Below are 26,588 nucleotides of genomic sequence, written 5' to 3' on the forward strand. Positions count from 1 at the left end.
GGGGTGACACAATGTCCAGTATATGTTTTGCGGTACTGTGCCCCTTTCAAGGAGAGGATGAGTGCATTGCAAAAACAATGTGGTTTGATTATTTCTCATGGTGCTACATCAAGTGCCTCCTGCGCTGTACCCACTTAGTTGCGTACAGTATTTGATGAGTTATCACGCAATACTCAATTTTATATCTGGCTGAACAAAAAAATCAATAAACTTTCTATGGAAGTGGTAGAAGGTCCCCCCCCCCCCCCCCATTACATCTCCCAACCTTTTTTCAGCCAACACAAAAGCATATGGTAGCTTATATCTGGTATTGGTTATCTGCAGTTTAGGACACGTACGAATTGTCTTTAAAAAAACTGGAGACAATTCTTCGTGATGTTCACGTGAACTTCTGGTCTGGTGGAATACGTAGGCAAATGCAACTTATTTCACAAGTGTTTTGAATATTTAATTTAAGGCAAGTATCTGCTTTAAAATGTCGTTTGATGTTATTTTTGTTAAATATAAATGTTGGCACTATAGTTGCCAAACCACTTAACTATATAAAAAGTAAAGTGGACAAACGCCATGCACAAATAATAATTAAACAATTCATCTGGTGGGATGTTTTAAGTTCAACACATTTGCTTAACATGAGCATGCCAACAATTTTTAGTTCTGTGGTATTTTTTTGCCTCTTTCTAGCCCCATAACGTCTCCTTTTTACAGACTGCTGTGCTGAATACAGATAGCGACGGTAAAATTCCACCTTTCGCTACTTTACAGACTTTCAGTCGGCTTTTAGCTGAAATAATTTTCTTAAAATTGTAATCGTGAACATATAGTTGTTATTTTTTGCTTCGGATATTTTCACTGCTGGCCAACGTCAAGCTAATATGGCCTAGTTTGGAATAACATCATACGTGTAGAGGTGTAATCCGCCATACACACTTACAGATATGTACAGTAGTAGGGGCAGTTGTGTGCATTGCTTGTGGAATATCGTAGTGCTAACAATAGAAAATCCATTGTGTAATGCAGCAACGTATTTACAACAGAGTAAAATAGACGGTCTAGGCTCAGTAGTGTCATGATTTTTGTCATAAGTATCAGTGGATTATTGTCGAAGTGGCTTTTTACGCGTGATTTTTTTAAAATCTATGTTTACATACTAACCTATGGATAATAATTAGTATATATGCCTCGGAGCCACACATCTACTCAAGAGTAATATGTTGAGATGGAAGGTGATGCAAAGTGTCATCCTTCTTTAAATCCAAAGGAAAAACAAAGATGAATGTAATCTAAATGTGGATATTCTTTGGGTCTTTTGGTGAAGTCGCGTAGATAGGTTAAAATTATTAAAAATAAACAAAAACCACGATGTTTCGATCACAATACAAGCGATCATCATCCTGATGACAATAACTTGTGTTGTGATCGAAACGTCGTGTTTTTTTTTATTTGAACCTATCTACGTGACTTTACCGAAAGACCCAAAGTATATGAATTCTTATAGTCACGAAAGCTTTAAGTTAATATCTAAATTCGTGTAATTTTATTTTAAAAAGTATGGTATAACAGCTTGGAATGTAATAATAGTCACCATTGTGGTGAGCGATTTAATTATGATTCAAGATCCCGACTCAAGAATCGATTATTTTTTTTACATTGTGGTGGGTGCCTCCTTGTTGCAGGCTTCCCATGAACAAATTACATTAAACATTAATATAAATAGAAAATATTCCAAAATATTGTATAATACACAATTTGATGCATTTATCGTGTGCATCATGATTTATTTTAATGACATCAATAAAACATTTCATCGCTCCATGTCGAATGGCCCACTACATGACTTGTAAGTACACAATCTGCCAGTAGTTTCTGGAATTACTTGGGCACCTGTATTATAAAAATTCCATTAAAGCAGTAGGTTTTCATTGGTGTTAACAAAAAATCAGGCCATTTTGGTCGAAAATTTAGCTTAAAAGTGTATAGAAACACATCATGGTTATTACATTTTTGGTTTTATATTTTTTTACAATTTATCTTTTTATTGTGGTTTTTTGCTTTAATTATTTTTAGTAAAAAAAAAATTCAATCTACGTGACTTTACCGAAAGAAGCAAGAATATTATTAAGAGCTGTTTCTGGCCACTAGCATTTTGTTGAAAAAAAAATTGCAATTGGTTAAGGAAATGCATCCGAATGAAGCATGTTTTGGGTTATGAATGTAACTCAATGCTTCTCATCTCTAGACCTCAAGTCCTCTTTCATGACCTGTCAAGGCACCAACCCTCAGGCTTTTCCAGTAACTTGATTTGCATATGTATGAAAAGTTTGATAATTACAAGAATGTGATCATGGGGGGTGGGGGGTCGCTAGAACTGTAGTTGAGAAATGCTGCCATAACTGGATACTTCATCTAGTTTGTACATTGTCTTGCAAATTGAAATGCAAAATTGGTACTCATGAATAGGCAAGTTAATACATTTTGGATTGTGGTCAGCAGATTTCCGTGATGCATTTTGATTGCGATTACAATTTATTTTTTACGCTTGTAAGCGATCCGCACAGTATTGGGTCACGTTGACTAACATAAACACCCCCCCCTCCCCAGTCTTCATCTGTATGTCTCGCTGGCCTTTTGAATTCAAATTTTATATTAAATTCTTGATTTTTATTTGGTACATGCAAGATGTTTACTTTTTTTCATCAACATTATGCCAAAGTAGGGACAAAAGTGTCCCCTCTTAACCGAGTAGAAATAGAGCTCCTTTGAATTCAGAATGAGGCTACCCATCGAACAAGCCATCCTTATGTAAAGATTTGCTGATTCTGAGGAAATTATCAAGTTGGCCATGTAACCTTGCAGCAAATAACACTTTTTAGAAAAGAGTGCCTTTTTTTTTTTTACAAACGTACAGATTGGCAGGTGATGTGTTCATGAGCATCATGTCCCTCCAACCAATTATGGCAGGCCTGAAGATGGATTCTAAAAGTGATACCTGAATACAGAGGTACATGCCCAAACGTCGAGGCCAGTGGTTCTCAACCTTTGTGGATTGGTGGTCCCTCCAGTGCCCCTCACCTTCCCAGCCCCTGTGCTCCCTACGTTAACTAAGGCCACGATAAAACGAGAGATTGCATGGCAATGCCTATATTCCACGCGATATTTAATAGGGCATTTCTTTCGTGTTGTGTATTCGTGTTTAGTCTTTGCACCGTCATTCCTTGTGCACATTTAAAAACACAATTCCTGCATGGTAATCATGCTGCAGTTTGAACCCCCATGGAACGCTTTTGCGCATCTGACATGTGGGGGTCATGGCCTACAGGTTGAGAACCATTGCTCAAGGCTAACCACCATTTGTTATGGAATGTCCTAAGTGCACAAGCTACTGTGATCTGTTTCTACAGGCTTATATTAAACAAATGTGGTGCACCCAGCTGAACAGAGTGCACTATATCTCATTACAATGTCCATATGACAGTGTTTTGAAGCAGGGTTTCTCTTTTGAATCGTTTATGCCGCAATTTCGGATGATTAACTTCCGGAGCGCAGATGCACATACAAATGAATGAGTCCAGCTTCCAAGAACTGCTATGTTTTTACTTGCAGACCCTTTTCCCGATATTCTATAAACCAATTGCTGTCCACACCTGTGAGATTTCTTTTTGCTTCGAAAGTAGCAGCTTTCTTTTCCAACAGAGGTCATCGGCTATTAGTTATGGTTGAGTGCCAGACCTTAGTCTACCGGTACTGGCAGAGCTCGCTGAACCGCGCGGGGCTTGCGTTCCTTGAAAATGCTCTGTTGGGCAAAACTTTGTTTGAAAATGTATGAAAATTCGACATGATTTCTGCCCATGATATTGTACTAAAGGATTGTGACTCACTCTACATTTCTCGTGTGTGTGTACACGCTTTAGTTAAACATTTTTCTTAAACATAAAACCCTCAAATCTATTACTCTTCCCACACCGTCGCGCTCCCCTTTAACACGAAATTGCCAGCCCCAATGCTCGCCCCTAACAGTAATTTGAACGTTAATCATTCGCCATCCATATGACTCACGCCTTTAGTGACTGGACGGCTAGATGCTTGCGACAATGTGAACGTGCCGTTGTGCGTGTTGAGTGACACATCACAAAAAAAACACACACAAAACCATACATGGTAAATAAAAATCCTTCTGACTACATTAATTAACACCCTCCAACATCACAGCACTCTCAAGGCACTACTTTTCGATGCGGAGATGAAAATCTCAGCAGCATCAAAGCACCTATAGCTGAAACATCGCCGAATCACACGTTCGATAAAGCTGCGTTGGGCAAGGTTTTTCTGTCCTTCAAACGTGTTATGCTTGCTGCCTGTGGGTTCATATTAATATGTGCTGGTTATAGACAAACCAAGGCACTTGTAAAGGACAACTTGGAGGTGATCTGTGCAGTTGTATCATTAGTCAGATGCAGTATCAGGGTGGCGTAGTGGTAACACGCATGCCTCACTTTAACCCGTTCCATACATGTACGTCATTAGCTTTTTTCTTCCGATTCCGTTTCAATAACGTACGTGTACATCATCAAAACGAAACCGGGACTTCCACAAGGCGATGTGGGAGGGTGTGTGGCACATTTTGGCGCCAGCTATCAGTGTGGTCATGTTGCTACAGTGCTCTGCGGTGAGTACAGTGTCTTTAAAAACAATGCCGTTGTGCCTCTAAATACAATTAATGCCGAGTCGCTTGGACGGTTTGAGATTCGGAGGTGAACGGGACCCACCCTGCAACTTGCAGACATCTCAGAACGGGAAAGTGTTAAGAAGGTCTTGGGTTTGATTCCTGATTTGGGTACCTTTCTGTGTAGAGTTTGTATGTTCTGCGCGGGTTTTATCCAGGTTCTCTAGTTTCCTTGCGTAGTAAAAAAACCCCTTACAATGTAAGTGGTATTGATCTAATTTGTGCTAAAAAATGATCTGAAAATCGCTCGAATAGGATTACACGTAGCAACATCGCCCCCTCTGAAAACTTGGCAGGACACTGCTGAACGCACCTTGAGAGTCAGTGAGGCTTTCCTGGGTAAAAGAAAACCGCGCAAAGATGCATTTGCAATCCTGACAATACTCTTTGGTTCTTTCAGTAAAGTCACGTAGGTAGAAAAATAAATTAAAACAAAAAATAATGTATCACGATGTTGCGATCACAACACAAGTGGAAAAAATATAATCCAGCAGTGGAACTGCTGAACCAGCAAGTTCCACTGCTGGATTATATTTTATCCACCTGAGGACAACCGCTTGTGTGGTGATCGAAACGTCGTGATATGTTATTTTTTGTTTTATTTTTCAACCTACGTGACTTTATCGAAAGAACCAAAGAGTGGATTCCTGCAGTCACGAAAGCTTCAAATCAATCCTGACAATGTTCTCTGAGAAATGTTAACAAAATTGTAGTGACCCCTGTGTTGTATTGTATATCTATGCAAATATTACATAATAAGCTACAAAGACTTTACACAAATACACAATTGGCAATAAGAGAGGTTTGCAAATCCCAATGATTAATGTAACAATACATGCAACTGTACCATTTTTATCCATTTAATAAACACAAGCCCACCTGTTCTAGTTCCATTAACTTGAACTTGCCAGCATGGCATAGAGCCGAAAAAGTGTCACACAATCCCTTAATGCACAAGGGACACCACCCTCAAGGGGAATGCAGCTTGTGAACAAACATGGCAAAACAAACTGCTTCCAAAGCCCTACCAGATGCTGTCAGAGAGAGAGTATTGAAAGCTGCAAGTGGCCGTCAGGCAAGGGAGCCAAATATCTTGATGAAATCCTCAAATGTCAAAGAACACACATCAGCTTTTGGACCTGTCTAATTTTCACAGTTGAAATGAAAAATACTGGGTTTTAAAACAGACTTAATAGGTCCGATCCTAATCCCTTGGACAACTCATTGTGAATATAATTTGTTGAACAAAAACCAACTTTTCAACATTTATAAAAAAAAGTCGGTTATTTCTTGCACAAATGATCATTGGGGCTCATGTCCTGTTTACATCATTGAGCTATTGCTGGAAATGCTATATTTCTATGGCAGTAGCGAGTCATCTAAAGAAGAGCCACTTCACTTTCCCATAAGTAGTACTAATTGTATCAATCCCAGAGGCTTAGTTAACCCCAAACAAGGTACTGATCTCGAAACATTCCTATTGCAAGCTGTTCACTACTGCTAAGCGGCTCCCTGTAATATTCGCTGAATATCACTGGCAGTTGTACGCGATGTTGTGATATTTATGGTCAAGAGTACAATTTTCACACGTTTGTTCTTTATTTAACATTTCTGCTCAGTCCAGGAAATATATCTTTCTATGTATGGAGATTATCATTTTATATTACGCAACCCATATGATCCATACACTATGCTACATAACGTCCCACGCAGATCGTTACTATCACTTTCAAGTTCAAAAGATGTTTAGTAAAAAGAAAATGCATGCTACTTATCAGCACAATTAGCATTGATTACAACATACACAAGTGCCTTTTATGGACTGGTTTGCCAGCTTGTCTTCTGTTTCCCTTGTATTGATAGTTTCCATAGATCAATTGTCCAGTAGTTCAATGAGTGTTTGTAGTTGACATTCTGGTTAAAAATAAAATAAAATTGTGCCTCTATCTAGATACATACAAAATGTCATTGATTAATTTGGCCCATTAGATTCGTACTTTGTGAGTCAGCCAATGGAGCCCATGCAGTCTGGTTGTGAGACAAATGTGTAATGCAACGCTGGCTAACTGTCTGGCTTTAATAACAGCAAAACCTATCATCATTGGGTTACACTATCTTAATAAGGTCACATCCATAGGACGCTAATGCTTCTAGTTATGCTGATTTTTTTTGTTGGCATGTAGCAATAATAACTGTTAATGGAACTGAAGTTAGATGGTTAGATGTACCTTGTATTTTCAACAAATTAATGTTGACAAATTATAACATTGTTTCTAATTTTTTCTCAATTATGGCAATTGTACAGCATGTCCACGTTTCACGTGGTAGATGCGTTCCTGAAAAGCGCCACGTTAAGCGAAAAACGCATGCAGCGAAAACAATTTCCCATAAATAATGTAACGATAAAGTTTGGCGAGATACTATGTACATTACGCACACGGATAGAGTACGCTGCATTACTTGTATCATTTCATGTCCTGTATCGTACCGCTCAGCTGCGCAGCTCAAGAAAATAGTTCGTCTTTGACCGCTCATGAACCGAGTTATATCTGCCACGTTCCGTGCTATTATACCAGTGCACGTTAAGCGTTGTGCAAAAAGTAAAATTAGCTGTGACGGTCCCACCTGATGATGGAGACTTGTGTTGCCTCCGAAACGTCGTGATTTATTATTTTATTTCTACTATTATTTCTATTTTTAAATCCTTTATATTAAGTTCGCTTGCTTGCGTGCTTGCTTGCGTGCTTGCTTGCGTGCTTGCGTGCTTGCTTTGCTTGCTTACGACCGTGCAAATCTTTCGGTCGTTTTTTAACCCACTTCCCGTGATCCAATCGAGCTGAAATTTTCCACACAGACTCGTTGTGCGAGACAATTAATGTTCGTGAAAAAAAATTCCCAAAATGTTACACTTTTTAGGCAAACATTTTTTTTACATATATTCAAATAGAACTCAATCATGGCTTTGGCTGAACATCACAGTATAAGAGCCCAGAGCGTAACCCCTCCACAGGCCGTGGCGGAGTAGCGCAGTTGGTAGCGCCCTCGCTTCCCATGCCAAAGGTCGCGGGATCGATCCCCACGTCCTCCACAGGCGAATATATTTTTAAATCCTTTATATTAAGTTCGCTGCCACGCATATAAAGGATTTATAGTGGAAAACTTTGTTTTTACGGGTTATACTTATTTTTACCTACGTGAATTTACCGAAAAAACCTAAGACTATGGAAGAACCTAGTTGTATAGCGAAAATGCGTCGTGTGGACACCGCGCGTTAAGCGAGGACTTGCCGTGACACTGAAGTATTTATCTGATGGGGTAACTCGTCGCTCTGCATTTTCTTTACAGTACTCGTATGGCATTTCTTGGGTATTTTTGGTTGCGCAGGTGATTGTTGTTGCTAGGTTTTTATTTTACCACATGTGCAGCGCTTTGGGCAATGGCATGCAAGCCAGCCTGTGTGCGTACGATCATATGACTTCAAAAGGATAGAAGAAATATAATCTTGATCAAAATTGATTTTGCAATGTAACCCAAAGGTGTGTGAAGAATGCCTCTTTTTACACTTCTAAGCATTGCCTTTTTGTGTTGTTTTTCCTTGACTCAAGCACGCAAACCAGCCCACTGTTTAAATACAATAAAACCCGAGCTAGCTGAAAGGTCCAGCCAGCTGCAAAACGAATTAAAATCGGTGTGTAAAAAAACAATCCACTGTGCTTCTGTGTATGTAGTGCTGTAAATGTCCTCGTGTGTTATTGTACAGACCAACACATAACGAGCACTTCCGGGTTGCTATACGCTGTGCACTGTGCTGTTGCACATTCGTCGTTCCGAGGGTGCGTGCCAGTTTCCCCATCTCTCAGCACCACCAACATGCGGTGGTATAGCCATATACGTGAATGTATTACATTTGTACTTTGTTATGGCTTATACACTATATAACAAGTTAGTGCGCAACTTATCATACATTATACTTACCATGACATATTCTCTACTTTATAGTCTGTACATAATTCCATGTATTTTTATTTACATTTTTGATGTTTATTCATTGGTCGACCTGGTGCAGCTTAATGCGAAATTATCCTCCGTTTGCTTCCTCGCAAACAATTCAAGTGTCTTAAGTGAAGTGGAAGTTTTGATTAAACCCTTGGTCCCAGGTCCAATGTGAGATGCTGTTTTGCCCCAACGTTTGTAGGTTCAGCCTTTTTTTTAGGTGCAGGAACTGTTCATTATTACAACATGTACACAAAGGACATTTCGTCGAACGCGGCTTTATCAGACGCGTGTTTCGACTATACTCTACACGGTTTGCCTAATGAGGTCTATTTTCCGGAACACGGGGTGATGTTTCGGCTCTGCGTGGTTTGATGCTGCTAAGAGTGGGACGGTACTATGGTGTGAATGAAGGGACTGTGAGAACGGTGTGTTCACCGTGTTTTTTTCTGCGTATGATATTTTGAACAGGGGTACCGTATGCAACACGCAAGGCGCATAACGCCAACGTTCACAAGCTGCCACATGCATCGAGCAGTCCACTCATTGAGGGTTGTTAGTCATACGGACGCCAAGATGTTGAATCGTTAACGTTCAAGTTACCGCGATAGTTTGGTGGGGGGCGAGCATCGGGCTGGAAATTCAGTGTTTTGGGGCATGAGTGCCGCTGAGCGGAAAGAGCAATGGAGATGGGGCTTTTGTGTTGCGGTGAATTTGAGTGTACGCGTGCACACACACACGCGAGATGGAGAGCGACTCAGGCATCCCTTATTTAAAATAACAAGGGAGGAATTCGTGTAGAATTAAACAGGGGGATATAATATCAGACCCCTATTTTCCCTATACGGTATACAGTATTTTGACTTAAAGCTTTCGTGACTGCAGGAAATCATATTCTTGGGTCTTTCGGTAAAGTGACGTTATTTTCTTTGAACCTATCTACGTGACTTTACCAAAAGACCCAATAATATGATATACAGTATTATTTGTCACGCAGTGTTGTATAACACTGTTTTATCCAGGAAAGTAACCCCCGAGTTCGCTGAGGTTTTCCTGAATTCATTGCGGTTGTGGTATCACGTAAAGCACATAGGATCACTACACTTATGTTGGGTGTTTATAGATCAAACCTCTCGGTACCAATGTGAAGTGTAACTTACCTTTTTGAGGAAAGCATAGGCTGTTTTGAAGTTTCGGTAAGTGTTGCTGCATCTTTTGAAAGTAATCCTCTACCTTTCTGGCAATAGATTGTCATCCACGTGATAGTTTTCATAAAGTCACAGCTACATACAGTCATATTCCCTAGTAAGATTTTTTTCATGTCTATATTGACTTAACTTTCGTGACTGCAGGAATTAATATTCTTCAGTTCTTTCAGTAAAGTCACGTAGATAGAAAAATAATGAAAATAAAGTGAATAAAAAATAGAATAAAAAAACTAAAACCCACTAATGTAAACTGTAGCAATGGTTATTCAGCTGGGTCAGTGTACTGGCAGTCGATAATGTAGACTGTAGCCTGATTCTTGGTTCTTTCGTTAAAGTTACGTGACTTTACCGAAAGAACCAAGAAGATGAATCCCTGCAGTCACGAAAGCTTTAAATCGAAATTTGTAGCCTGATTATTAAGTTTGAGTGTACTGGCAGTCGATAATGTAGACTGTAGCAATGGTTATTCAGCTGGGTGAGTGTACTGGTAGTCTATAATGTAGACTTATTCTTGGTTCTTTCAGTAATAATGCTTATGGCATATGAGACCAATAGTTGGTTCACGTGGGCTTAATTTATGCTTATATTTGTGTTTGCGTCCGTGTGTTCTCTCGTATGAATTTGGTACCTCCACAACCCTGACTGAACCCTGAAACACTTTATCAATAATTTTTAAAACAGTAACTTGTGAGAAATGGTTTTGCATGCATGGATGTTTGTAAACATTTTCGATTTTAACATCCCCATTGAAGTTGTATAACGATGAATTGTCTTCCAACTTGTTGCCACTGGTGAATCACAAATGAGTAATACTTGACCACACTGCATGACTTTGATGCTCAAGATCTAGCCCAGCAGAGTATAGACCGCTCTTCACTTAGCATGCGTCATACGCTGTGTACATAGCCATTGCAGACACTCCAGTGATTGTAACACGCATATCTGTTGGCTCATAGTTGGGGATTTCCAGTGCTGAGTTGCTTAAGCGTACCGTTATCAATGTGAAACACATTGTTTATCTTGTCATTCGTACAGACGGCATTGTGTTTGGGTGGTTAGATAGTGGATTGCTATATTTCACCTGTTTAACTTTGGCAGCATGTTTTTAAAACAGGAATTTTCCAGGCTGACATTTTTTTGGGTGTGGTTAGTTTATTCAAGTCACCATATAATTTAAATATTTCTACCGGAAGACAAAACGCACCAAGATGGCTATGGAATGTGTTAATAATAAACAATATATATTCTTGAAATCATCCATTTATGAATGACTTATTATTTTGTCTTTTGCTTCCACTTTGGTGGGAAAAACAGGACCTCACACAGATGAAACAATTAAGTACAAATGGGATGGTACAAACGAGACAATAGACAGAAAATTACAGTCCAAGGAAGGAAGATGAAAATACAAACTAGACACGACAGACGTTACAAATGACACATAGTCCATACAGTGCAAAACGAGGTGGTACACGTGAGAAAAAAATGCAAACTTTAATCAAACTGTGACCCTGAATCATGTTGTGTCGTTATGGTGAATCCTTATCTGCCTCATCATATTTCAGTGTTCAAGACACTGAGCGGGTTATCACAAGTTAGTTAATCTTAACAATTCGCAATACCCCTTTGGACCATGGGTAAGTGATGCAGAGAGATTTTGATTGCCCATCCCTCTGCTACCTCACTTCCCCCGACTACTACCCACCGGCCTGTCTTTTCTGCACCTTGGCACGAGCTGCAAACAGTTTTAGCCACTAGCTAAAAAAAAATGCTTCCCCACTTAGAGCCCCTCTTTACAAAGCAACAAACTGTACCATACCTTGTCTGCTTGTGTGATGCTCACTGTTGGTGTCTTTTGTTTCTATCCCCAAGTTTTTTGGAATTTTTTCGATAAAACAATTGGCACGTGCTAAAATATTGAATTAAATGCAGGGTACCTATGTCACCCCAAGCATTTACTTCAACTTCAGCGTGTAAATGTGAGATTGAAAGCACCAGTGTTGACTTTCATACATGTTGTTTTACATGCGGAGTTGAGCACGAAATGGGAAGTTGTACCGACTCTTTAATTCTCTCCCATCCTGACAGACCGGAGAAGCGGCGTCGGTTATTGAATTAAAGTGGGTGCGAGGCTGCACTCAGGACTGCACTTGGGACTGACCTGATATAACTAAATGGCGTGTCTGTACTCAATACGAGTGCAACATCCGGGTTATGTTTTGTGCATGCTTTGGCATAACTGCAGACCACATACGGATTGAACTGGTGGTTTAATGTGTTATTTTTCTTTGTAAAATATGAATGAAATCCACATGTCTGACCACGCCCTCTGAAAGTGCAGACTGACATTTTGGACTTACTACAGCTTTAATTTCTGGCAGTACAAAGACATTCAAAAGTGCTGTTTTTTTATTGCGTTTTGAAAAGTGCAGTTCAGCCTACTTTTTTGTATGTTGCACATTTTTTCCCATACAATTTCCAGCGGAGTTGTTAGCAGTTATAAATAATAATTAAAAAAATACGAATAAAGGAGGCTGTACAGCAGTGATGTTTGAAGCTGGTTCTTTTATAGCCAAGAAACCTGATATGTCATCTCGGCTTGGTTGACTTGGCTGTGTAACCTTTTCAAAGGAGACGTACCAGTGCTTTCTTGCCAAGTCATGTCCTTGTTTTTTGACGTATGGTGTAGATGGAATGTTTATTGGAAAAAACTGGATTAAATTTTCCAAATTTCAATTGGTAGTGCTTGTGGAAATGTCGAAGTGTAGAAATGTGGTGGCAGGAATGTTGAGTTTAAAACGACACTAAACTTGTGATTATTTAATTAATACGAGGTATCCTTAATGAGAATTGAGAGTATAAAATAGTATATTTATTTGTATCATAACGTTGCAAGATGTAATTTCACGCTCTCCATATGTTTTATAAATATATATAAATGGAGGAACTATTTGTTGATGACTAAGATTTGCCAATGAGTCCTGTACAAATCAATGAAAACAGACGACATAAAATAGTACAACTTAATAAAGAAGACTGCAAAGTTCGGCTGAAAGTAAATGAGCAAAATTAAAGGTCTTGCGCAAGTTCCATAAACAATTGAAGGGACGAAACTGGAATATAGCAGAGTGTTTGAACTGGATCAACATGATGAATTGAAGAGGCAGACGAGGCAAGGTTGGAATGCTTTTTGGAAAACTCAACTAAGCTTATGAAAAGCAGCATACAGTTGTGCCTTACAAAGAAAGTTTTAAGTCAATGTATATTATCTGCTCTGAAGAAGCGTAGAGAATTTAATGATTACACTGACAGACAAAAATGCTTGTATTGGAAAACAAGCATTTGAGACATTGACCAGTAAGAAACATATGAGAGCTTGGAAAAAACAAGTCACTTCCAGGAAATGATGGTTGGTGTCTAAAATTAATGATGTAATGCTGAGAGCACAGATGATGGTGCGTTGAAATATGCTTATGTGTAGGTGTGGAATAGATTTTCACATCGGGAGAATGTGAGATGTCAGTGGATTGAGGAGGCATTCAGCTGTGGGTAGTTTTTTTTCAGTAGGAGCCCGGTTTGGAGCACAAACTTCGACGAGGGTGGGGGTACGAAAACTCCGTGGACATAAGTCTCGGACGCTGTGCACCTGGGTTTAGAGAAGGGGGAGATTGGGCACGCTGCCCCATCGAGTGGGGACTGAGCGAGGTGTCTGTATTTTACATGGGAAGGTGAGGGAAATAATCTTTGTTTCTAATGAGTATTAATTTCTTCATACGTGCGCTCAGTATTGTCTCCAAAGGAGTAGCACATCGATTTCATTCACAGTATATTTTGGATTGGAACGTTGAATACACTTGCTAATGCAATCGGTTTGACTGAGAGGTGCATATTGCACTTGTGATTCAGAGAGATGGCTTCACACACATTCTGTACTTTAGAACAAGCTTATTCCCATTCCCTAAAAGATGGTGTGAAATTGAATTTCCACTATAGCTTTGTAAGTGTTTGCTGCAATTGATATTTGTAAGAATGCAGAAACAACCCCATTTATTTGCAAATTGTCCATCGGTGTCGTATGCAGGCAATCTTTGACAATAAAAACAACATTTTGTACAGCCACGAACAGTAGAAATACTCTTATCTGGTTTGACGTGTCGTTTTAGGCACATATTTTGTGTTGTTGTCTAACTTACTCTTTTTACCCAGCAGCACACAACAGATAGGATGAATTTGCTGCCACTTCTGGGTTACTCTAATCATGCAAAAGCTCAGATAATTATTGGAAGAATTATGTTTTTTCCTGGATTACACCTCTGGATCATTCTAAGTGGGGTTATTTCCAAAAAGTTGATGATTTATTGCCAACATCTGGGTCGGTCTCTCTTCTTATCTGGATGAAAGCTTGGATCAATTGTTGCCATGCCAATGACTTCCTGGAAACGTGTATACATGGATTAGCTGCATCATCACGACCTTTACTGTTATGGCCATCACTACCATCAATAGCATCATCATCATCATGACAAATAAAATCGCTGTGAGAGCAGAACACAGCCGGAGTTGTCCCAACGCAGTGCTCGTCATCGGGACATAGTGAATTGGCCACAATCCATAATAATCATCATCATCTGTACAGTGTAATATATTTCTTTATTTTTTATAATTTCTTTGGTATTCATGGCGGTGATCTGCACGGGACTCGAGTGCTCGTTTGTTCAGAAGAGTCAACTCAGTTGGCCCAAACGTTTGTAAATCAATTCGTACAACTGTTTTGGTTTTAATTATTTTGTCTATGTGGACTGCGTGTCGTATAAACTATATATGATGATACTTGTGTTTTACGTGTACATTAATATTGCAAGGGTATGCTTTGTGTCCCAACTGATATTGTACAGTTGCATACTGTACTGTTTTATTTGTTTAATAGACAAAACAATAATATTGTCATCGTTACAACAGCCATTCTGTTTGTTGTGTGACAGGGGGTCTAACATTCTAGTCTTAAATGCATCTAATGTATAATTTTTAAGCTCTGTTAATGTAATTTAGACGGACTCAACTGTAGAAAAATTAAGTTGTCGGATCAGCAGTCCCTTTGTTCCCAAGCCATAGAGCTATGCTAATGTAATTTGTCGACATGTAGGTTTGAGAATTGCAGTGATTTTCAAAATGCCCTTTCAGCAACTACCTTTTCAATTGCTGTGTTGATGAAGCGCAAAGACAGGCGAAGATAAGTTGGATGGACTAATCTCGAATGTTCTGTGCATGCTTCAGTTGGGACCCAAAGATCCTGTTATTTATTTAGTGTTCCATTCAATCACATTCTTTATGAAGAGAGCTGTTGGAATATATTATCTTTAGTCGCAATTAAAATTTTGTGAGAATACCGATGAGCAGATAACATTGGATTAGTTTCTTTACTTTCTTCAATGCACAGACCAATTTGCTCATTGGCCTTCAGTTCAAAGTTTTCACAATGTTTGAAGCATTTTAATGTCAAAGGACCACAAGATGTGTCCCAAGCACAACTATCCCACTGACTTCACAGGAATGTAATTCAACTTTACCCAAAGTTAATTGTAGGCAAATTAACAAAGCTTGTATTGTATAGACTCAAACACAACATTCGATATCTATCACTACTTTATATAACACTTGCAAGGTTTAGATAAAGGAAGACAGTACCGCACAGTGATCTTCAATGCCACGGCAAATACATTCACGTTCTCAACCTTAGTTGGAAAGCGTTAAACAGCGCATTTTTTATAAAGGATATCTGTTCTTCTTCTTGGTTCTTTCGGTAAAGTCACGTAGAAGGGAAGTAATAAAATAATAAAAATAAAACATAATAAAATAAAATAATTCTCACGACGTTTCGGCTACAACGCAAGCAGCCGTCTTGCGTTGTAGCCGAAACGTCGTGAGAATTATTTTATTTTATTATGTTTTATTTTTATTATTTTATTACTTCCCTTCTACGTGACTTTACCGAAAGAACCAAGAAGATGAATCCCTGCAGTCACGAAAGCTTTAAATCGATATCTGTTCTCTTTAATTGTATCAATTGTTTCTTTTTTGCAGTTGGTTGGTGCGGCATTTCTTGCAATAGGACTATGGGCATGGGCGGAAAAGGTACGATTCTATTATTATTTTAACTGAAATATGTACGCGAGAATGTCGATGCTTTTTTTGTTCTCTTCATTTAGGTGACCACCCTTTACACCCCTGTGCATAATAGGGCAGTCCTAATTAAACAATACCCATTTATTAATGCAGTCCTGAAACATAATATTACGTGGAACAGAGGCAAGAATTCCACATACTGTTTAACCTACTTTTAGCCACTAACATTATGATGGTGTTTGCCAGTATTTTAATTAAAGTTATTATATTTTAGTGATGTAATTTTGTAGCAATGCTCGTTTTTAAATCCTTTATATTAAGTTCGCTTGCTTGCATGCTTGCTTGCTTGCTTACGACCGTGCAAATCTTTCGGTCGTTTTTTAACCCACTTCCCGTGATCCAATCGAGCTGACATTTTGCACACAGACTCGTTGTGCGAGACAATTAATGTTCGTGAAATTTTTTATCCAAAATTTTACACTGTTTAGGGAAAACAAATTAAATATTTAATTACCAATTGCTTAATACTGGCAGACAATCATCTGACTCATAGGTGGCAGCCATCTCAAGCCAGAGGACGAGAGGACTCTAGCCGCCATGCATATAAAGGATTTAGAGTGAAAAACTTTGTTTTTACGGGTTATACTTATTTATGTTTAACAATGTAGTAATAATCTTTTCTCCTAAATGTTGATACGAAACCATGGCTTTAGAATTAGCATTTGTAATCGCACAGCCATGTGCTATAATATATCACAAGCCATTTTCAATACTTGCATGACATGAGGCCTCAGTACTTATAATGCCACCTGTTGTGTATTGTAAAAATATGGAGTCAAACATGTGTGCAGACACTACAGGGCTGTCCCCGATGAATCTTGTTTTTATTAACAGTGGCCTTGATTGAAAAGTATGCACTCTAAATCCTGATTTTGTGTTATTTGTCTGATACAGGGAGTCCTATCAAACCTTTCTTCGATTACGGACCTAAAAGGATTTGACCCAGTGTGGTTGTTCATCGTGGTTGGCACCGTAATGTTCATCTTGGGCTTTGCTGGCTGCATTGGTGCCCTAAGGGAGAATACCTACCTCCTCAAATTCGTAAGTTGCCATCAGTAAAACTATATTATTCGAATATGATAACATCTCTTGAAACCCCTTTAAGTAAACCTGAATTCAAGGTAAGCCAGAATGGCTGCTGCAAATACATGTTGAAAAATAAACTTAAAAACTCCAACCCAACATTGTTCACGCACTAATTTAGCCTGTGTGCAGTAAAGCTCTGTGCCAATTGTGTGTAGGAATGTTAGATGTGCTTGTCATAGCTAGGAAATGCTAGATGGTATCCCCAAACATTGTAATAAATATAATGTACGTGTGGATTACCAGTGTGGCTTTAGAACTGCTTCTGTACAGATTCATGCATTCTTTTAGCATGTGCAGTTTTATTGGGTACATGAGCAATGTTGAAGTTGGAGTTTTTGTTTTATTAATAGATTTTATTTATTTTGAGTAGTATCCCAGTCTGTCTCAGCTGAACTTAAGTCTGGCTTTAATGTACCTGAAACAAGTTTTTTTTTCAAATCAAACGTTGCCTAAATTGTTGTTGTTAATCAAATGTACTGTGCTATAATTTACATAATTTTTTTTGTGAATTTAGCTTAATTCTTTTTACGTTTAAACCTTATATATTTTTGTGCCTATTTGTAATGAGATTTTCATAAATGTGTCACAAAACTTCGCATACAATTCCATCTAAAGTTATTACGTGCTGTATAGCGGTTTGATGGAGTGCATTCTCGCTCTTTATATCTCTCGTCGTTTATTTGTACCACCCAGTTTTCCACATTTTTGGGGCTGATCTTTTTCCTGGAGCTCACCGCCGGAGTGCTCGCCTTCGTCTTTAAAGACTGGCTTCGTGACCAACTGAACTTTTTCATCTACAACAACGTGAAGGCCTACCGTGATGACATTGACCTGCAAAACCTCATTGACTTTGCACAAGATTACGTAAGATAACTTCCTTATTTTGCTCTCCTGCTATATTGTTTACTTGTAAATATATTGATGTTTGTTAATATAATGTTACCTTTATGTTTAACGAGTCCTCTTTAGATGGATTAGAGTTACCAATATTTAGTTGTAACTTCTGAGGTACCTGTGTGATTATGATGTTTGTCATTAGTATAATTTTCACGTTTAGGATTTTGAGAACACTGGACAATTGTGATGTGTGTAACATTTAAATATAATGGTGTACATTTTGGTGAACCTCTGCAAGTTATTATCAGGATGCAGTAATCAAATAGTATACACAAATTGGATAAGTGAGGAGCTTACTATTCGTTCAGCAACTGAATTCATGTATTTTACTGCAAAATACATATTTTATATAAAATTGAATTTACATGCCAAAGGTTGATAAATTATAAGCATCACATAGCTACCTAAGTTAGCCAGTTTACATATATATTTTTTAAAGTAGTAGCAGGAATGTCTGTTAGTTAGAAACACATATTTTGACTATTTTTTCCATTCATCGGTGTGCTTCACAGTGGCAGTGCTGCGGTGCCCATGGTCCTCTCGACTGGGATGAGAACATCTACTTCAACTGTAGTATCAAAAACCGCAGCCGGGAAAAGTGCGGTGTTCCCTTTTCCTGTTGCGTCAAAGACCCTGCGGTGAGAACAGAGATAATCACATTGCCTCTACTGGCTAGTCTTCCCTTTTTGACTGGTTTTAAAAAGTGTCGTGTTTTAGCGCTTTGAAGAATGTGTGCATGAGCTGAACCCCCATAGTGGTTTCCTGTCAGACCCACATGCTCTCCACCGACGAATGTGTCCCAGTTTGCCCCACATTGTAACTGTGTAAGTTATTTTTTGTAAGGTGTAGCCGCATTAAGATAATTCTAAGATGTACACATACGCATGACAATGGTTGGTCTTGTGCAAAATGAGGATGAATGTGTTGTTGTCTTTATTTTTCGCTAATCATTTGTGTAACACGAAACTAAATGTTCTGCTTCCCTCATATTTCAAAACTGAGATATTAATGTGAGCGAATACATGACTTCACATTTTTTTTAAGCCTCTTGCTCAACTTTTTTTCCCATGAATGTATTTCATGCCAAGTGGGTAAAGATTTTGAGAATTATTTTGGCTCTCATCATTTCATGTTTACACCAACTTTTAATGCCTCAATTTGTGAGTTCTGCAACTTCAAAGTGAAGTTACCCAAATAGGATTGGAAAAAGTGCACACATTGATTCTATGGTTAACATTTATATCGAATTGGTGAGTGATAGTATATACTTTCAAATAGGAGCTGAAAACCTTTGTTCACAAGGCCCAATTATTTTTCTTGTGGGCATTCTTCAAATTTATACTTCATGTAATGATATCTCAGTGACTGTCTAGGACAGTGTCAAAGTTTATCATCCTGAAAGCAATATGGTCTGGTCATGCTGAGCAGTATTGCTTTTCAGTAGTGGGGTTTCAGCTGCTCAACCAATGCCAACTGGCTCTATTACAAGACTAAGTTATGAGCATTGTTATTCGGGAGGGAGGGGGGCGGGGCTCCCCTCCCTCCCGATACGTTCCATTCATTGGCTACCACATTCTGATGAGCTCCCCCCCCCTCTCCTCCCCCCTCAACTCGCTTTTAAGGGATTACATCTTGAATCATTGCCTCACTTGATGCAGCTAATCTGGCTGTGACGGTCCCACCTGATGACGGAGACTTGTGTTGCCTCCGAAACGTCGTGATCTTTATTTTATTTTATTTTGATGTTTTACCTACGTGACTTTACCGAAAAAACCTAAAAATATGAATCCTTGCAGTCACGAAAGCTTGCAAATCTAGAATTATGAGCATTGTTGATTTTACTAGGTCCAGGCAACCAAAATAAAGGGTTAATAACAGCTTAGATGTTAATTTTCGAAATGCAGCAGTGTCATACCAGTCTTAAAAAGGGACGAATACCCACAGGCCAAATTAATTTTCAATGTAAAATAGTATACATAATTAACTGTTTTGTATACACCACAATCTGTTGAAAATGTAAAAAAACTAATTGTTTATGTTACTTGCAGGAAGATGTTGTGAACACTCAGTGTGGATATGACGTAAGGTTAAAAGCGGTAAGCAAAACGTTTCCTTGAACATACACCAGTTTGTAATGCAAAATTTATGTACACCTGACCCTCGATCTGCGTTCTGAAAAAATGCCGTGCAGTGGGAACACAGTGGACCCGGTAATAGCTGGATTATGTTCCAGACTCCCTTCCCGAAACCCAGTATTCACGAATGTACATACAAAACTTGCACAAAAAATTAACGACTGTAACTATCAGATGAAACTATGCCTGGGCACTGTGCTCACTAATACAGGCTGGTAGTTACGAATACTGAGACAATGCCATATGCTCCTCAGTAGGGCTATTCCTCCCTTCTCTCTCTATCCAGAAAACTTTTAGTTTATCTTTGACATGCGTTTATCTCCCTTAAATATTATTCTTTTTAAAGACAAAAATTATACCAGTGGCTATGGTGGACTCTAAACTACAAATCTTGTTTTGGCAGCATTTTCTGTAAACCAAAATATTTTGAGATAAAGGAAGAGGAAGTGAGGGCAGCCCTCAGCGGTCCATTGGGTGTGAACATGCAGAATTGTTTTCCAAACTCAACGGCTCTCCATGCACAGCCAATCGGCGCTATGCAGCTGCCTGCAATCGACTCAGAGTCGCGTGCGGAGTCTGGCACAGCCCGGTGCAGCGCGCCGCCTATGCAACACCCGTTCCTGAACCCGCGCGCAGCTGCGAAACCGCACCCGTGTGCTTTCTGAATTTTTAGTTGTCGTAAAAATGCCGTGCAGCTGTAAATCCGTGCAGAAATAACCCATGTGAGGGCAACGGTCAGGTGTACTCAAGTATTAAGATGCTGTTCAAATCCTCATCGAAAATTGAGTGTTATGAAGATATAGGCAGTGAAGGATCGATGATGTTTCACATATTTTACAGTTGTCACTCTTTCTAATGAACTTTTAAATGGGTAAAAGTGTATCGTACTGTTGTGCACATTGTTTTTGTGGTCAGAGTTCACGTGGGTTTCTAATCTTGCAATATGTGGGTGTGGTTGCATTCAAAACAGGAACTGGAACAGCAAAGTTACATTTATACAAAAGGGTGTGTGACCCAGTTTGAGAAGTGGCTGCAAAACAATCTGATATTGGTGGCAGGGATATTCATCGGCATTGCACTTGTACAGGTACGTAAACACATCTGTGCACAATTTTTATGCTTCGTGATATGGCGGACTTAGAATCGCATATTTACACGAATCCCTCAAATTGACCCCCCATCCTGGCCTGCATGCAAATTCCCTTTTGGCATGATGATTTTTCTGTGACGTTGGCAAATGCAGTGAGCACTTCTTGTTGTACTTCAACACTCGTAGACCATTATGGGCTGCCAGGAGGATGAATGTTGAAGACATTTCCCGAGTCAAAAGCATCTACGTCTTAAGGCTTGATTACCATCAACTAACAGTTGCTATCAATCATTTCATTTGAAAAATGGTGTCAGCTTTTTCTCGATTGTGTACATTGTAACCCACGTGGTACACTTAGCCATGTGCAGCTAATTCTATTGAGACCTAATAATACAGTACCTACGAAGTGTTATGTTTTCATAACGTTTTTCATTATACGAAAGTAATGAAGTAGTAATGGTTAACATGCAGTGTTCTCTTTTGGACATTTTACAATATGGGTGACTGCATTTAGATGGGACACCATGGCAGGTAATTCTTTACGCTGATAATTGTCTTTTTACAAAGGCACTTGCGTTTTTTTTTACCCACCATACAACATTTTTTTCATTTTTATCCAGGTCTCAATTTCTGGCTCATTTAGCTGTCTCTTGATGACTGGGGTCCCATGGCGAATCATGTGCTCACTCACTGCATGTAAATTGACAATGTTGGGAGTGTTAATTATCACAAGGAACGTGTTTTACAGGTGGATGTATAATGGTTGCCGGTCAATGTGACCTCTGCATCATTGGTGTTGTGAATTTTAGACGTTAGAAAAACTGATTTGCTTGCATGATTACATTAAGGGAAGTTTGTAAAGTGAACTCCAACAATGATAATAATTCATACAAAAATATGCCACTGTTTGGATTGAAAAGGTCATTTGTATAAAAAAGTACAATTGTAAAACAAATTAAAAAATTCAGCAGTGGGGCTATTGCCTCTATCAGAGCACTGAGCAAGTTCAGCTGCCTGTGATTAAAGCATTTTCTCAAGTGTAGCAAGTTAAGTTTCAGTCATTTCCTTGAACTACAGAAAAATTTAGCATGAAATGTTAATTTCATTGAGAGCAAACCAGCTCCAAGGATGGTTCTATACAGCATGAATAGGTGGCATTTAACACGTTCCTTCGGAGTGGGCAGGTAGGACATTGGTTGGACAGCGCATTTGTGCGATCCATGTCATGCGGCGCAAGCTGCGTGGGGCGGTGCGTCACGTGGTGCTGAGCCCGCCCGAAGCGCTCTATGAAATACAAATCGAGGGCGTGGCTATGCACGACAGACAGACAAATAATCCCTGGTGGGCAGTGTGGAACTGTTGTTCCTACCTGTATTATTGGGCACGAGAGGCCTTCTAAAGTTTTTATGGATGGTAGTATCATCTTCTCGGGACCATTCTCAGATGTTAATGTATGGGTTGCCTGGCTGCAAGCATTCCAGATGGACAATTGTTCATCTCTACATGCAATTATCATCATATAATTGGATTGTCTTTGATGTTAAAAATGAAAACATACACTAACATTCTGTCTGTGTGTGTGTGTCTTTTGCAGATATTTGGGATATGTTTGGCACAGAATTTAGTAGGGGATGTTGAAGCAGTGAAAGCCAATTGGTGAGTCGACAAACAGCTGTGGGCCTTCAGTACCTGCTCGTATAGCCCTGCATCTTGGCCAGCATGGGTTGGTGTGTCTGCAGTTAGTATATTCCGAAGCCTGCAATACACAACAAATCAGATTTACATTTTTATTAGATTACTCTCAGATCACCTTTTTTGTTTTTCTTTTTCTAACTTGTTAAATAAACCCTATTTTTCAGACTTTGTAAATGTATGTTTGTTCAACATCATTGAGTCCCAATTGACTTGTTTGACTTTATACTACACACACACTTTTAAAATTACCCATTATTGTTATTAGTTGTATGAGCATTTTGTTTTGGGCAATGCAGTTTGAATGGACTTGCCGCAGTTCTGAATAAAGGCTCTATAGGTGGACATTGATTTGAGGATGTAATGGGTGGTTGTTAATTGCTAAAGAATATTTACATTCCTGAACAGTTAGTCAACCTATTTAATTTCTTTTAACAATTTACCATTATACAAGTATCTTCCTGATTTTGTAAAAAAAAAAAAATCTTTATTGTACTTTCCCTAAGACAAATTCAGAACTGTTTTGTTGCCATATTGCATCACATGCACAATATACAATTGATGATTCTCCATCAAGCCACAATGGGTGTATACATTTACTTATTTTAGACCACTTTTTCCCAATCGGTGAAGATGGCATCTTTTTTCTTTGCCACTGAATGCTTTTTTTTATTGTTTTTATCTTTTTCTTGAATGTAGTGGCATACCTCAGTAAACTACATAAGCAGTTGTTAATGAGCTTTATTTGATTGGCTTATGTAACAGCTACATTTAGCTTTCATGTAGTAGTTTGTTCACTAGCTATAGCACTCTTTTGTCTTTTGTTAGATATGTTGAACAATATTTGCCATTCATCCACTAACTCACTCTTGTCAAGCATTTTAACAGCAGTGGAATGTGTTCTTTAAATGCAAGCTGCAGTGCAGCAGATTTCACTATTGAATGCATCACCACCTTCTAGTATTAAACCGTCAGTAGATTTATTACTCTTCGGCCCAGTTTGCTATAATTTTAAACTACCACTAAGTAGCAGTGCTTTTAATTTATCCGTTGTAAGTACGTGTTACATAGTATATTGCTGAACAGGAGTCCTGTGTAGTATTGCTTAAAACATCTACAGCAAGCCCTTAAAGATTTACAAAACAAGTCAGTGCACCCAGAGATATTCAATCTCTAGCATGCTTTTATTATAGGATGCATGCAAACAAAGTGTATTAAATTTTAGTGTTGCAAGTTTTTTTTATTTATCACATTGTAATCTTCTTTTCTTTAGTTTGCACTGAAGTTGCTAATGTCTAGATATGAAAAATGAAATAAAAAAACATTTAAAAAGTTGTAACTACTGTAATGATTGCCGGAATAAGTGAAGCCGCCACAAAGCAGGAGAGAAAAACACATGGCGAAAGAAAGTTCCGCTAAGTATCCACGCACTTGTTGTTGTTCTTCCAAAAATGTGCTTAGCTTTAGACCCAAAACTTATAATTTGTATTAAATTTTTAGAATATTTTTCATCTACAAGATCTTTGGCACTCATGTACAGTTGGGTTTGTCTGGTGTATCAACTGTTGAAAGCCAGTGAAGAGGTTAATAACTATTAAGTGTACAGGCGGTGAAGTTGTGTGAAGTTTATGCCATTACTTTTAGATGCAGGTCTGTCCAGTGTGACTGTTGTTCTGATTTCTGCGCGGTAATGATTTAAAGATGCATAGCTGTTTTACTGTACTGTAAATATGAATCGCTTTTCCTGTATGTGATCAGATTGGAAAGCATTTTGTTAGGCTTTTTGAAATACAAAATAAAGGAAAAAAACACCCCTTCTTGTAAACTTTTTTAAAACCTTGTGAAAAAAATGGCCCACCTACAGTACAAGACATGTCTGATGTAACATTTTCAGTGTTTGTATGACTCCAACAGTGTGTGGAAATAAAATGCACTGCGCTCTTAATGTATTGTGTGCGCCTCTTATGTACGTTTAATAGTTTCAGGATTTACAATTCATTGTTAAATATTCATCTCTCGCTCAGTGCCGATCTGTGTGAATTAATTGTAGATCGATTCCAGGCCATTCAAATTGATCACAGGAATCTTTAAGTTTTGTAAATTTTGCTTTTGAAAAAAAAATCCGGGTGAAGAGGTGTTGGTAGGTGTGCCGATCTTCTGAATTGTTTGTTTATATATTGTAATTTTGTGAAGTAGATTTTTTTCATCTAAAAGCACTTAAGTATGTTGGATTGAGTAGCACTCTTAATTAAATTAACTTAATACCTTTTATCCTTTTTACACCTTCATGACACTACCTGACATGTTACAAGTTAAAATCCAGGATCGTGAGCGATAGTTTAATTTGAAACGTTTCACGCTTTTGATTCTCATGGTCGTGCATATATTCACCTAAAGCTCTTGTCTAAACGCAAGACATTCTCTTTACATATGCCTCAAAACGCCTTCCATTAATTGGCTTGAGGGAAATGTAGCCATCAAGTGGATGCCACTGTAAGTGAAAATAAATGCACCGTGCTCCGTGTGGATTGCCACAGCAGTATGCTTGATTGTATAATTAAGCCAAGGTACATAGGGAATTAGCTGGCCTTTAGCACATTGCATTTGGCAATGGTCATCTGCAATGTCTTTAAGTCAAATGACTCGTGCAATATTGATGCAAACTCCAAAAGGGCTGTTTTCATACATTTTTGGCAGTGACTTAACACGGGAATCAACTCCTAAATGAATAGGTCTCTCGTGTCCACTTTGCAACACACTTTGATAAAGCCCTGCATTACTGCTTGAAAGATTGTTGGATGGTGGTGGGATTCAACCGATTACACCCATGTAAACTGCCTCTGTAAAGCGTAATAGCGAGAAGTGTAACGCGAGGTTTTTTGGGATACATTTTTTTGCGTTGCATTTTTTTGTAACGAGTTCTTGTGGGGTGAAAATGGACATCGATCACAATCCCTGACGCGCGGTGACCGAGTGTCTAGGTAAGCATATATTCTTGTGATCTTTTGTTTCCCCCTCGGCTCTCGCTTTCAGAATGCTTTTCGAATACCCTTTAAAGAAGAAAAATAAAACCACCTCGCCCAGAAACACCCTGTATCTCAACGAAGACCCCTCGGCCTGCACTCCGAACGCTGCCAAGTCTACAAATCAAGTCTTCCCCACCACACCTCTTGACAAACACGTGCAATGTCACCAATGTATAATGGCGAATAAAATTCATAATCACCCCTTTTTTATGTTTTACCCCCACAAATGATGCACCCATCCTGCCCAAAGAATCGATTCGACCACTAACGTCTGGAACAATTAGGATGCAAAATGACCTGTTTTAACGTGTAAAATACAATCGTGATCCAGGAATACAGGCTGGGAAGAACACCCAATTCAAAAGACAGATTGGGAAATTATGAAGAAACAACATGCCCACCCTATAACCAACAAAAAGGAATAAGTGCCATTGAAAACCCCCTCTGTTCAACGTAAAACTCGCAATCAACACCAACTCGACCAGGAAGATAAACCACAGAATCTCACAGTATCAAAAGCAACCCAGAAGATAAACCGCACTCGTGCAATCAAAC

General features: G+C 38.7%; 1 protein-coding gene across 1 annotated transcript in view; it reads left to right on the top strand.

Annotated features, from left to right (window-relative positions):
- The window catches only part of LOC133350652 (tetraspanin-5-like), a 30,237-nt gene extending 5,285 nt beyond the window's left edge, over positions 1–24,952 (top strand). The window contains exons 2-8 of the mRNA XM_061565252.1: positions 16,006–16,056; positions 17,002–17,148; positions 17,887–18,057; positions 18,603–18,728; positions 20,139–20,186; positions 21,196–21,312; positions 22,910–24,952. Coding sequence (XP_061421236.1) covers positions 16,006–16,056; positions 17,002–17,148; positions 17,887–18,057; positions 18,603–18,728; positions 20,139–20,186; positions 21,196–21,312; positions 22,910–22,975 — 726 coding nt within the window. The 3' untranslated portion in view covers positions 22,976–24,952. The remainder of the gene's footprint in view (positions 1–16,005; positions 16,057–17,001; positions 17,149–17,886; positions 18,058–18,602; positions 18,729–20,138; positions 20,187–21,195; positions 21,313–22,909) is intronic.
- The last annotated feature ends 1,636 nt before the right edge of the window (positions 24,953–26,588 follow it).

The sequence above is a fragment of the Lethenteron reissneri genome, chromosome 34 (assembly GCF_015708825.2).
Source record: "Lethenteron reissneri isolate LAM-NWPU_2019-01 chromosome 34, ASM1570882v1, whole genome shotgun sequence".
NCBI lineage: Eukaryota > Metazoa > Chordata > Hyperoartia > Petromyzontiformes > Petromyzontidae > Lethenteron > Lethenteron reissneri.